Source organism: Salmo trutta, chromosome 31, assembly GCF_901001165.1.
Source record: "Salmo trutta chromosome 31, fSalTru1.1, whole genome shotgun sequence".
NCBI classification, from domain to species: domain Eukaryota; kingdom Metazoa; phylum Chordata; class Actinopteri; order Salmoniformes; family Salmonidae; genus Salmo; species Salmo trutta.
This window is the reverse complement of record NC_042987.1, coordinates 12464346-12477307: the sequence shown is the minus strand read 5'-3', so window position 1 is coordinate 12477307 and position 12962 is coordinate 12464346. Positions and strand designations below refer to the sequence as shown.

The following is a 12962-nucleotide window of genomic DNA, read 5'->3' as shown; positions in this document are numbered from 1 at the left end:
AACCCGGAAGCCAGCTGCACCAATGTGTAGGAGGAAGCACCGCTTAACTGACGACGGAAGTCAGCCTGCAGGCGCCGGTCCACAAGGAGTCGCTAGAGCGCGATGAGCCAAGTAAAGCCCCCGGCCAAACCCTCCCCTAACCCGGAAACGCTGAGCCAATTGTACGCCGCCCTATGGTTCTCCCAGTCACAGCCGGTAGTGACGCCGCAACACTGCAATGCAGTGCCTTAGACCGCTGCACCACTCGGGAGGCCTCTCTGGGGGCTCTTTTGAAGGGTCTGAGTTCCTTTAGAGTGTTCACGCTGTACAAAAAAGTTAAGTGAACCATGCGTTCACAAGAATTGTCTGAAAGGGACCAAGTGTGAGAACCCCATAAGGAGGTTTAGGGACAAGTTTAAAGCTGATAGGCAGTGCCTCTCTTCCTCGCTCTCACACACACACTCTCTGTCATAAAAGTCAAACATATACATACACACATCTTTCATTTTTATTTTATTTCTTACATGTCAACTATTTTTTTAAGTTTAAGTTCAAGATCATCAGAAAGCCCATGCTTCACCCCCAAAAAGCTTAACCAGTTGACCTGGACACCAAACCTGCCTTGACACAACTAACACCACCACCTCTCCTCTCCTGGTTGCAGACACCCCCACCTGCACAGCATGGTGATCAGGAGCTACCTGTTGATCCAGCAGTACACTGAAGCCATGATGTCTCTGACCTCCTCACCTTCACTACGGGATCACATCACCCCGGAGACCCTGGCCATGGTGGAGGATCTGATCAGTGCCCCGGGCCGGGAGGGGACCAAGGGCCGGGGCCACATGCTGCTGGTCCGGGTGCCCTCTCTGCAGCTGGCCATGCTGGCCCGGGAGCGCCTGGAGGACGTCAGGGACAAGCTGGGTCTTCAATTCTGCTTCGCTGTGCTGCTGGGAAGCCCTGCCGCCGAGCTCAGCCTTCCACGGCACTTCGCTAACCGACTCAAGGTGAGATGTGAGGTCAGGAGGGAGGGCAGGGTGGCCAATTTGGATTAGCCTATTCTTACATCTTAAAGGCCCAGTGCAGTCAAAAATGCGATATCCAGTGTTTTATATTTATTTCCACACTATGAGGTTGGAATAATACTGTGAAATTGTGAAAATTATGATAATGTCCTTTTAGTGAAAGAGCTGTTTGAATAGACCGCCTGAAATTTCAGCCAGTTTTGGTGGGTTGGAGTTTTAGCCTGCCTGGTGACATCAGTTAGTTAATAGCACAATAAGAAAGAAAATTCCAAACCTCTCTGCCAATAACAGCTAGTTTTCAGTTTTCCCCTCCCCACTCCAAGACAGTCCTAGCAAAATTCTTGTTTGAGAAATTGCTCTTTCCTAAGAAGCTATATATAATTTTTTGGGGACCATTTTATTTGAAAACAATCACAATTTAACAAGTACTTAATTGTTACCCAGAAATGATTTGATATTGAGATGACCTTGAACACCACCTCTCTCTATGAAATAAGTGATTTGATGAAGATGTCTTTAAAAAATGTCATCATATCAAGGGCCCATCCACTTTCATCAGACTGAGACATAATAACTTGGTTTTAATTAGGCTCCGAAACATTTCTAATTGTGTGTTGTGTTGTTTCTGCAGGCCTGGCGGGGCTGTGAAATTGAAGACTGGGTCCCTCACACCTATGAGGATCTGGAGGGTCTTCCCTGCATTGTCATCCTCACTGGAAAAGACCCTCTAGGAGAAACCTTTCCAAGGTAGTACTGACATGACAGCATCTACATCTACCTAGCCATAGAAGGTGCATCCTCTATTGGATTGACTTTGTAGAATTGATTCAAATCCCCCACCTCACCTTTATACTGGATCTTTCCCCCTTAGGTCCCTGAAGTACTGTGACCTGCGTCTGATCGACTCCAGCTACCTGACGCGTACGGCCCTGGAGCAGGAGGTGGGTCTGGCCTGCTCTTACGTGTCCCTGAGGGTGGTAAAGGAGCCCTGCAGGTCCATGGCCCCCAAGGACCCAGAGACAGACAAGACCAGTGGCCCTCAGGACCCAGACCTAGAGCTGCACATGGACCTGGAGAGGCCCCAGAGCACCGGCAGCGCTGCTACCAGAGGCCCCGGTAGGTCGCTGGACAAAAGAGACACCTCATGTTTAGGAAATGGGGACAAGATGATTGTTTTAAGGGTTTAGGATACTGTGTAGTGATGGTGTTACACTTGTGTTTATGAAATCATTTTGAAATACTGTTCTTTGAGTCTGAACTCTCTCTCTCACCGTCCCTTGCCTCTCCCTTCCCCAGGCTCTCTGGCAGAGAACAGGGTCAGCTCCTCTGACATCCCTGACTCCTCCCAGAAGCCCTCCACCTCCTCCTGCCCCCCCGGAGGCAAGGCGGGCAGCATCATGATGGAAGACGGGATGGGCACGACCTCATCATCCCCCCGCCGGGTCAAACAGGAGTGTGACTCGCTGGGCAGTGCCACCTCCCGCCCTTCCAACGCCCCTCCGTCCTTCTGCTCCTCCTCCTCCTCTTCCTCCTCCTCCCCCTCCTCCTCTTCGACCCAGCACCCCAGCCAGTCTACGCAATGCGGCCGGGGCAGCAAGTCGCCTCGGGTCTCTCCCCGGACCGTCATCCTGTCGCGCGCGGCCTACAACCTCCTGGCTGGAGAATCAGGGAGCCAGCTGAGCTCCTTCTCCCTGCTGCCTCACGCCGATGTGGGCTGGAGCAGCCCGCTGAGGCCCCTCTTCACCCCTAACTTACAAGGGTCAGAGCAGAGCCTCTTCTACAGACAGTGGACCGTAGCCAGGCAACATCATGCCGACCACGAGGCCCCCCCAGGGCCACACCCACGACGCCTGCTGCTCAGCGGGCCCCCACAGGTTAGAGACCATACAGATATTAATATTTCACCTCTTGTCTATATCAATGACAGCTTCTCTCCTGTACAAGTCATGCATCGTATTCTAGAGCTGCATGCTGATATTCATTTTCCTCACTTATCCCTCTTCAAGCAAGAGAATATCGACCTTGTTGTATGGAGTCCCAAGAGGCGATTGTGTATAATGACGGTATTCGAATGGATACCGCAGATTGAGTGGCAATGGCTGCATGCAATGAGTGTCAGAGGTAAAAACCAGATAGGTTGTAATCGGTTGAACAACTGTTTTGTCTCTCTGATAGGTGGGGAAGACGGGTGCCTACCTGCAGTTTCTACGCATCCTGTTCCGTATGTTGATTAGACTGCTTGAGGTGGATGTGTATGATGAAGAGGAGCTGGAGGAAGGTGAGGAGAGCAGGATCCCCTAGTTAATATTTTCTTTATCTGTCCGTTCCTCTCTCTCTCTCTCTCTCTCGTCCTCTTTCTCTCTAATTTTCTCTCATACTGTCTTAGTCTAGAAACTGAGGCTGATGTCAATGTATGTTGTATGGTTCTCTTCTAGCGATGACGGATTTGTCCGAGGCCACACCCCCAGCCAGCACCCAGTGGCCAGACATTGAGGAGATCCGCAAACTGCCCTTCGACCTCTTCCCCAGAGACCCTAAGTTCAGGAGGGCCAGCGCTGTTTACACTGACAAGATGCCAAAGGGCTTGAAAGGTCAGCAGAAATAAACTCTTATTCCCATCCCTGTCATTGTAGGAGGAAGCTGCCCTTGTTCCACTGATTCAGGGTCAGATATTGCTGCGCCTTCTACCTCGACTTCCACCTCAAGCATCGCTGTCTATGTACATTGTGTATGCAGCTTTGTCCCATAGCATGTGGGTGTAACTGTAATGTTTGTCCATGCAGATCCTAAACTGGAAGGAGAGAGCAAAATGCCTGCGAAGAGGGAAACGGTGTCGATGCGGCTGAGTATGTTCGCAGCCCACAATGCATTTCACCATTGTGATCAGTGTCACCAGTACTGTGAAGCCAGCCCAGCCACACAGGTGAGTGCACAGGGAGGGAACCAGCCACGTACAGTATTTAGATATGAATAAATGGCTCTGGGAAGGAAAGGGTAGCTCGTTTGTCATTGTGAAGAGATAATTTGTCTCAATGGAGAACTTTATTTATTGGCTTAACTAACAGATCACCTGCTGCGTTGTTGGGTCTCAAGCCCCTTTCTCCCCCCTTTCTAAACCTACCGAAAAACGACCGTCCAACTTGTAGAACGACTGGTGCGCTGAGCGGTTCAGCCTTTTGTGCTGAGACGTGTGCTGACTGGTGCAGCTCTGTCTGTACTGGAAGCGTACATGTGTGTAATAATGTGTGTTATGCGTGCGTAATGTGTGCGCAACAATGTGTGTGGTTGTGTTTGCGTTCAGCTGTCGGAGTGCACCTTCCACGCCTTCACGTTCTGCTCGTCCATGCTGGGAGAGGAGGTGCAGCTTCACTTCATCATCCCCAAGGCCAAGGAGCAGCACTTTGTCTTCAGCCAGCAGGGCAGTCACCTGGAGAGCATGAGGCTGCCCCTCATCTCTGCTAAGGTAAAGGGGGATGGGGGAAATCAGTGGGGATTGGGGAAAACCTTGAGACTGCCCTCGAGTTCTTAGAATGTTGCGCCCAAGATGAATATTATTAGTGACAAGGAATGTTCTCATCCTTCAGCTTCTGTAATCAGTATGGCGTTAAATGTGCTTAAATGAAATAGTGCCATAAGCAATACATAAGCAACACAGGCACACACATCATCATGTTACAAGGAGTTGCCACATTTCACACACAGCGCGAACTATGCACCTATGTGTCTCTCGTTCGCTCACTTTAGTTGTTTGATGCTACTGCGGCCCTGGGCCCTAGCCTAGTGGAACCAGCCTGAACTCGCCATAGCTCAGCGGTCAGTCTGCTTGATCAGGCTACCTGCCCCATAGCCAGCTGCACTATGCGTCTTTAACTACAGCTCTCCTCCCATCCCAGGACCTCAGTCTGTTGAAAAGTCCCATCTTCACCCCGACCACGGGGCGCCAGGAGCACGGCCTTCTCAACATCTTCCACGCCATGGAGGGCACCGCCCACCTCCACATCCTGGTGGTCAAGCAGTACGAGATGCACCACTACAGGAAATACTGGCCCAACCACATCCTGCTGGTGCTTCCCGCCATGTTCAACAGTGCAGGAGTTGGTGAGTGTTTGGGCCCCTGGGTAAAGTTTCCCCTAGGTACATATCTATGATCAGCTTCACCTCCATCAATCCTAACTGTAACCATTAGTGGGGAAAATATGAAACTGACCCAAAATCAGCATCTAGGGGAAACTATGCCCTACTCAGAGGGTCTGGAAATCAGTCATTTAGATAGGTTAACTCATTTGAATGGTTAATTACCCTCAACCCTGCTTGGAGAGTTGCAGTTTTTGTCCCAGCATAGAGCTCAGTAAGGTGTTTCCCTGCTGAGCGGTAGCATTGAGGACCATAGTCATTTGTGATAAAACACTCAACAGAGAAACCATAGAGTTGTCCTGCGATGTATAAACTATATTTAGGCATTTGTTTATTTATACACTAATGTATTTTACATTCTTAGTTTGCCCAGTAGCGTATCTCTCTCTGATAATAATTATGCATCTACAGCAGTCTGTGTGAAATTCAAGAGATATACTGTGTCTATATTGCCATCTGTTGAGTAAAGCATGTTTGGACACATAACTTTAGTAGGTACTTGAGATGTGAATATGGCAGGAACCAAAAGGGAAGGGCCTGGCCAATGAGAACACCGGCAGGCCAGTAGTCTGATATATGGATCCACCATTTAGGTGTGTAGTCTTTATGGATGGACCAATAGCGTTGCAGTACTACAAGCACATGCCAGGTGCAGTAATAGGGGCATTGGGTAAAGGCTGAAAGGACAGGACAATTTCGCAGGTGAGAGAACCAACAAAGTAATAATTGGAATTCAGGTCAAAGTTCAGACTGCCATGTGAGTTGGAGCTTTAGAGTCGGAGGTGAAACTCTGTGGTAGAGTTCTTGGGTCGGTGGTTGGCTAATGTTTTTCTACTGTGACCATACAAGCTGTGACTATGGCCCAACATAAAGCTGTTGGAATTCACCTTGGTCATAACTAGACCCCAGACATTTTCCTGGTCGGGTCATGTGGCCAGGCAAATAAATGAAATATCAGTGGGTCTCCACCAGCATAGGTACTCTATCATTATGGTTATTATGGGGCGGCATCCCATTAGGGAACTTGTGTGTCCCAAATGGCACCCTATTCTCTGTACAGTGCACTACTTTAGTCCAGAGCAATGACTGTCTGGGATGCAACCACTGTCAGTAACATAGCAGTAACATTACTGTTGTATCTGTCCCAGGGGCGGCTCGGTTCATGATCAAGGAGCTGTCCTACCACAATCTGGAGCTGGAGAGGAACCGTCTGGAGGAGCAGGGGGTCAAGAGGCAGGACGTCTGGCCCTTTATAGTCATGATGGATGACTCCTGCGTGCTCTGGAACGCACACCAACCCCAGGACAGCAGCAGGTATGGGTTACAACAGACCCAGCAAACCAAAATAGGTTCTGTGAACATTCCCAGAGCATTTATTAGGTTGCTCCAAAAGTTCTAATAACCCCAAAATTGTCCAGTTGTGCTGATTAATATATAATGTTTGTATAAAACATTCACAAGAACGTTCCCAGAACATATATTTTTTAAATATATATATTTCAATGTTTTTGGGATGTTATCAACCTAATGTAAGATAAAACCCTAACTAGAACTTAATGGGAACGTTAGCTAATGTCCTGGGAATGTTCCCGGTTTGCTGGGGGAAACTGGCACGCGCAGACACACACGCGCAATCACACAAAAACCGGAATATATCTGGACTCCTCTATCAATAACAAGACTAATATCTGTCTCCCCCGCTCTTCCCTGTCTCCCTCAGTGATATGGCAGACACCGGGCCCAGTCTGACCAACGTGTCTTTAAAGACCGTGCTGCAGCACATGGAGGCCACTCCTAAGATCTCCCTATATGCCGTGTGCGGGGCCCGCAAGTGGAGCAGTGCCCTGGCCCGCCGCCTGCCAGCCCGGCCCTTCTCCCGATGCCACCTTCACGACTTTGTCATGCTCAACGTTGAGCTGACGCAGAACGTCCAGTACGACCTCAACCGATACAGTTGTGAGGAGGTGGATTTCAACCTGAGAGCCAACAGCAGTGGTCTGCTGCTCTGTCGCTTCAACCACTTCAGCTTGATGAAGAAACAAATACTCTTTGGAGGACACAAGGACTTCCTGGTCAAACCCAAACTCGTCGTGAGTGTCCTGCTCCTCATTTTTCTACCTCACCTCCTGGTCTGAGAGATGTATTGTGTGTGCGTATGCGTGTACGTGCGCGAGTATGTGTGTGTAGTCTGAAACACAGTCAGTCATGCTAACCCATACCCTACTCCCCCTCTAGGTGATGGAGAACCCAACCCCCATCAGCCCACCCCAGTACATCTGTGCCCCAGACAGTGAACACACCCTCCTGGCCGCCCCGGCTCAGTTCCTCCTGGAGAAGTTTCTCCAGAGCTGCAGCCACAGACTGTTCCCCAAGGCAGTACAGAACAGTAGCAACCCCGTGCTGTCCATAGACAGCTACCTCAACATAGGCCCTGAGGTAAGATCCAACCCCTAGACAGCTACCTCAATATAGGTCCTTAGGTAAGATCCAACCTCTAGACAGCTACCTCAATATAGGCCATGAGGTAAGATCCAACCTCTAGACAGCTACCTCAACATAGGTCCTGAGGTAAGATCCAACCTCTAGACAGCTACCTCAATATAGGCCATGAGGTAAGATCCAACCTCTAGACAGCTACCTCAACATAGGTCCTGAGGTAAGATCCAACCTCTAGACAGCTACCTCAATATAGGCCATGAGGTAAGATCCAACCCCTAGACAGCTACCTCAACATAGGCCCTGAGGTAAGATCCAACCCCTAGACAGCTACCTCAATATAGGCCATGAGGTAAGATCCAACCTCTAGACAGCTACCTCAATATAGGCCCTGAGGTAAGATCCAACCCCTAGACAGCTACCTCAATATAGGCCATGAGGTAAGATCCAACCTCTAGACAGCTACCTCAATATAGGCCATGAGGTAAGATCCAACCTCTAGACAGCTACCTCAACATAGGCCCTGAGGTAAGATCCAACCCCTAGACAGCTACCTCAATATAGGCCCTGAGGTAAGATCCAACCCCTAGACAGCTACCTCAATATAGACCATGAGGTAAGATCCAACCCCTAGACAGCTACTGTACCTCAACATAAGCCATGAGGTAACATCCAACCCCTAGACAGCTACTGTACCTCAACATAAGCCATGAGGTAACATCCAACCCCTAGACAGCTACTGTACCTCAACATAAGCCATGAGGTAACATCCAACCCCTAGACAGCTACTGTACCTCAACATAAGCCCTGAGGTAAGATCCAACCCATAGACAGCTGATGTACCTCAACACAGGCCATGAAGTATGCAGCAACTCAGTGCTGTCCATAGACAGCTACCTCAACATAGGCTTGCCATGAGGTACGAGCTGAGCTAGTCTGGTGGAGAGAATGTGAAAATCTTGAGATTCATGTGTCCAACTCGTGCATTGATTTTCTGCAAAGTAGATGAATGTAAAAAAAAAACGTCAACCCAGCGCAGGTTTATCTTGCGAACAGATCCCACAAACTGTTTCCCTGATAAAAAGGTCACGAGTGAGATGGTGGAGGTGTGACTGTGCTTTCTGCATCCCCAGGTGTCAGTGTGCTACGTTAGCTCCAGGCCACACTCCACTAACCTGGACCACCAGGGTCTGGTCTTCAGCGGCCTGCTGCTCTACCTGTGTGACTCCTTTGTCGTCTCTGGCCTCCTCAAAAAGTTCAGCTTCCTCAAAGGTAACTGATGCTACTTCAATGTTGTTGTTTTTTTTTAGCCCTTATGTGATGTTAAGTGTAACCTCATCCCGAGTTGCGAAACCATAACAAATATTGGGAGGTTAAGTCAATGTAATGTATGTGAAGCCAAGGGTTATTCCCCTCCGGTTAAATTCACTTCATTGATGCCACTTTTCTGATTTGTTCTATATAGCAATACATGCATATACAGCAGGAAAACCATAGCACCTTTCTGATTGGTTCCCTGACCTATGGCCTCTGACCCCTCACCCCTGACCCTGTCCATAGGTGCCACGTTGTGTGTGATCTGCCAGGACCGTAACTCTCTGCGTCAGACCATCGTACGGCTGGAGCTGGAGGACAAGTGGCAATTTCGTCTGCGGGATGAGTTCCAGACAGCCAACTGCAGCGAAGACCGGCCCCTCTACTTTCTCACAGGACGCCATGTTTGACCCTGAGACTGCTGCCAGACCTGCCCAAATGGCCCTCCTGTCCCATCCACCCTAACTAGACAGAAGGATACACACTAACCACTGATCGCAGACCAGTTAACAATCACGACGATTCCCTGTCTGTTAGGGGGATACAACCACTGTTCTCAGATCTGTTTAGCCGACCTCCTGTCACACAGACCCTGATCACGCAGGAGTATAACATCTGTTCTCAGACCAGTTAACAATCACAATGATGTCAGGAGATCAGAGAGGAGTATTGGGGCACATCAAGGCCAAAGAGCCCAAAAAATGGACATGTGGCCATCATCAATGTGGATGTGATGCCTTCTCCTACAGTACAAGCTCCTCCACAACGCTGTGCTATGTTTGGAACAGAAGTGGTTGGACAGTGAGTTTTAACTCAGACTTGTGTTGGGGTCTGTCCCTAATCTGAGCCTGATTAAAATTCAAAGACTTTACTGTGCAAAAATCAGCATTATCAGTGAACTTCTGTATTTGTTGACATATTTCTTGCTGCAAAAATAGACTCTCGCCATCGATAATGGGACTTATTCAAAGATTGTAAGCGTGGCGCTGTGGCGAACACAGCTCTTGTTGGGATGTCCCGTCACGGACATACGCTTTATCTCAGGGTTTTGAAGTGAGAGGCAACAACGAGTTGCCCGTTGCTAAAGGAAAACTACTGCTTTTCTCTCTCGCCTTCAGTGTCAAGTGTTGTTACTTATTACCCATTGTAATGTTGTTGATTCCCCTGATATGAGCCACAAATGACATCCACATCTGCACCTTGCCCTTAGCCTCCTCTACTCTCCTCTCTTCTCGCTAAAATCCCACTCCATTGTTAGATTACTAGTGTAAATATTATAGATTCTGGAGTGTATTAGAATTCTATCATCAAGGTCTAGTATATCCATTTCTATGCTGATCAGTCAGGGGAAAAGCTTCTAGTTGATATCTAAGCCACTGTGTAGTGTACAGTCCTGTCCACTTACATTTGACTGGCAAGCCACCGCAAGGGACCCTGTTGCTCTTGTGCCTTCATATTGCAACATGTTGTCCCTAACTAAACTGTTCCTATGACATTGTAATTTTGCTCATCTAACTGAGCCAATCAAATGGAGCGAGGGAGAGCAGGAAGAGACCTGTTGACCAATCAGTTAGCTCTAACGACCTGATGCTGAGATACAAAGTAGAATTCTATTTCATGTTATGCGGATGATGCATATATCCCAGTAGCTCCCACTACTAGATGAGGATGCTATAGAAAGAGCAAACCTTCACTGGCACCTCTACCTATCTTGCTATTGACTGTGCCTGTGGTCTTGTTTATGATTGTAATATTACTCAGTGATCTGTTCTCCGTGCCTGATAGTATAGATGGCTTAGGCCTCCCCCATATACCTTAATGCAGTCAAATGACTTACAGTTGCAGGGTTTTCACATGAAACTATGGATAATCAGAAAATGGGTGTGGACTGCTGTCATCATCAGATGAATACTGTAGGTCAATTCATCTACCTGAAAGCAGGTAGGAATGTTTTTTTTATATGTTACTGCACAGGGTAATCCAAAGAATATGCCTTATTAAGTGATGTTGTTACATAGATCACTCATTTGCAGTGAAGGGTAATATTGTAATAAGTCTTACAATGGAGAGGCTACAGGCCAATCCAATTGAAGAAATTGTGAAGAAACATCTGTCTGGTTGGGGTTAAGAGGTTAAGTTGGATTTGAGGACAACTGTCTGTTGTTAAAAGCTTTGTTTACATTATTAATATATTCAATCAACCCCGTTACGGCTCGCGGAGGGTTTCTGACCATTTCTTTTTTGTATTGTGTCACTTTTAGCAGTTATGTTTTGGTGTCATGATGATGGCTTTCTGTCTGCATTTTGTGTTTGCCAGCCAAGGCGCAAAGAATCTACCTAAGATTTTATCTTCTTACCGTGTTCGTTTCCCTGGCTTTTCTCATGTCAGATTATTCTCGTTTTTTTTCTCATGAAAATCATGTCCTTTACATGAGAGATTCTTATTTATTTGAACAAGCATTTTGGACTGATAATCATGTTGAAGTGTAATAATATTGATTGCATGCTGACTGAGCGAGCTAAAATCAAGAAGCGTATCCTCTTCTGAAAACCATTGACGAAGGCTTTGCGCAAGACCAAGAGCTCTTGAGTCTTATCTACTGAATGTTGAGGGGTAGGAAATGTGAACTTGCACTATACAACTTGCCAGCAGCAACAACCAAAAAAGTATTGATCATTGTCATCAAAACTGTACGGGGTAAATGATGAACAAAGACACTGAGAAAATATTGATTACACTATCAGTAAAGACAGACAGTGTTGGTTGATTAATCGGATTGATTGATGATCAGACCCTTCGATATTGATCATACCCTTTTGACCCATAGAATGTGTCTTGTTTGTAGATAATTAGATGAACACATACAGTAACTTATGCAATTTGCTTCTCACAATCTTCACTGAAGTATTATCTGTTGTGGGTATTTAAGTGTCTTGCTAAAGATTTGGCGACCCAACCGATGGTAGGCTTGGCCACAGAGTCATCTACCTCATGTTGACCATTGCGGTTGTTCAATATGCGGGCTGTGAACATTTGACTTTGGAAAACATGCTTTTGTTGTTGGAATTTCTGAATGTAATAAAGTGACATTACAATAAACTAGGGAGTTGTGACGATGTGTTGTTTATATGTTGAACTGTGCTCACATTAAACACATTCAATGAAAGGGTACTACAAAAGGTGGATCCATTTGTTTGTTATATTGCTAGATAAAAAGTACAAGTTTACTTCCTCTCTCTTGCGTAGCATTTTTGTTTTTAAAGTAATCCCCTGAGGCTACGTTTTCGAATAATCTGTTCCTTACAAAAGGCTTGTAGTTGGTAACACCGTTTTTTTGTTGTCAATCTTTTCCATAACCTTTTTCAACCTTTTCCAATGACCCTCTAGTGGTATTCAAAGTTTGAGAGTTGTATTTTAATTCCTAATTCTATGGTCAAGCCATGTACTGTAATACGCTATTTATAAGCCGTGGGAGGTAGTATTGGGACATGGGTGTTTCATTCACCTCCAAACCCAGTGTGGTGTAACACCAGGTTATTTTAAGTCACTAGCATTACTATAAACTATGTCATACCCCGTCTACACAGTAAATGTAACTTCTATGGAAATGTAAAACTATTTTGGGGTGTATATGCTCCCACCTCCATTTTGTGTTAAAACTACTCTGGTCATGGTGTTGATATTTTTGGACTTAAAACAACACTAAATATGCAACTCTCAGAAAGTCGCTTAAATTTAACTCCCAATTGCCTTTTTTTATCAACTCCCTTGCCATTTTACACTGGATTGTTTGGAATTAACAATCGACTACAGCAGAGTCCATTTCTCTTTCATTTTACTTCCTTTGAGTTATAAGGGTGGAAAGCCTTATTTGATTATTTCTCAACATGTCACATTATGGTGGTTCGCAATGTGATATACAATCTCTGTTGCACGCCAATTTACAGGAAGATATCCAGCCCTTTTACAATACATACAACTCTGAGTAAATAAGGAAATACAGTAGATGAAGACTACCTACACCATGTAAACTGGAACAACTATCTCACTAACAGTTGCTATAAATCCAGTCA

At 46.6% G+C, this 12962-nt stretch overlaps 1 protein-coding gene across 2 annotated transcripts in view; it reads left to right on the top strand.

Moving 5' to 3' along the window:
- LOC115169562 (GREB1-like protein) overlaps window positions 1–11991 on the top strand; it is an 83910-nt gene extending 71919 nt beyond the window's left edge. For both annotated transcript variants that reach the window (XM_029725296.1, XM_029725298.1), the window contains exons 20-33: window positions 644–986; window positions 1636–1751; window positions 1876–2120; window positions 2301–2878; window positions 3180–3282; window positions 3440–3595; window positions 3788–3927; window positions 4306–4467; window positions 4898–5102; window positions 6287–6452; window positions 6859–7228; window positions 7374–7574; window positions 8708–8846; window positions 9135–11991. In XM_029725296.1, coding sequence (XP_029581156.1) covers window positions 644–986; window positions 1636–1751; window positions 1876–2120; window positions 2301–2878; window positions 3180–3282; window positions 3440–3595; window positions 3788–3927; window positions 4306–4467; window positions 4898–5102; window positions 6287–6452; window positions 6859–7228; window positions 7374–7574; window positions 8708–8846; window positions 9135–9298 — 3088 coding nt within the window. In that variant the 3' untranslated portion in view covers window positions 9299–11991. The remainder of the gene's footprint in view (window positions 1–643; window positions 987–1635; window positions 1752–1875; window positions 2121–2300; window positions 2879–3179; window positions 3283–3439; window positions 3596–3787; window positions 3928–4305; window positions 4468–4897; window positions 5103–6286; window positions 6453–6858; window positions 7229–7373; window positions 7575–8707; window positions 8847–9134) is intronic.
- The last annotated feature ends 971 nt before the right edge of the window (window positions 11992–12962 follow it).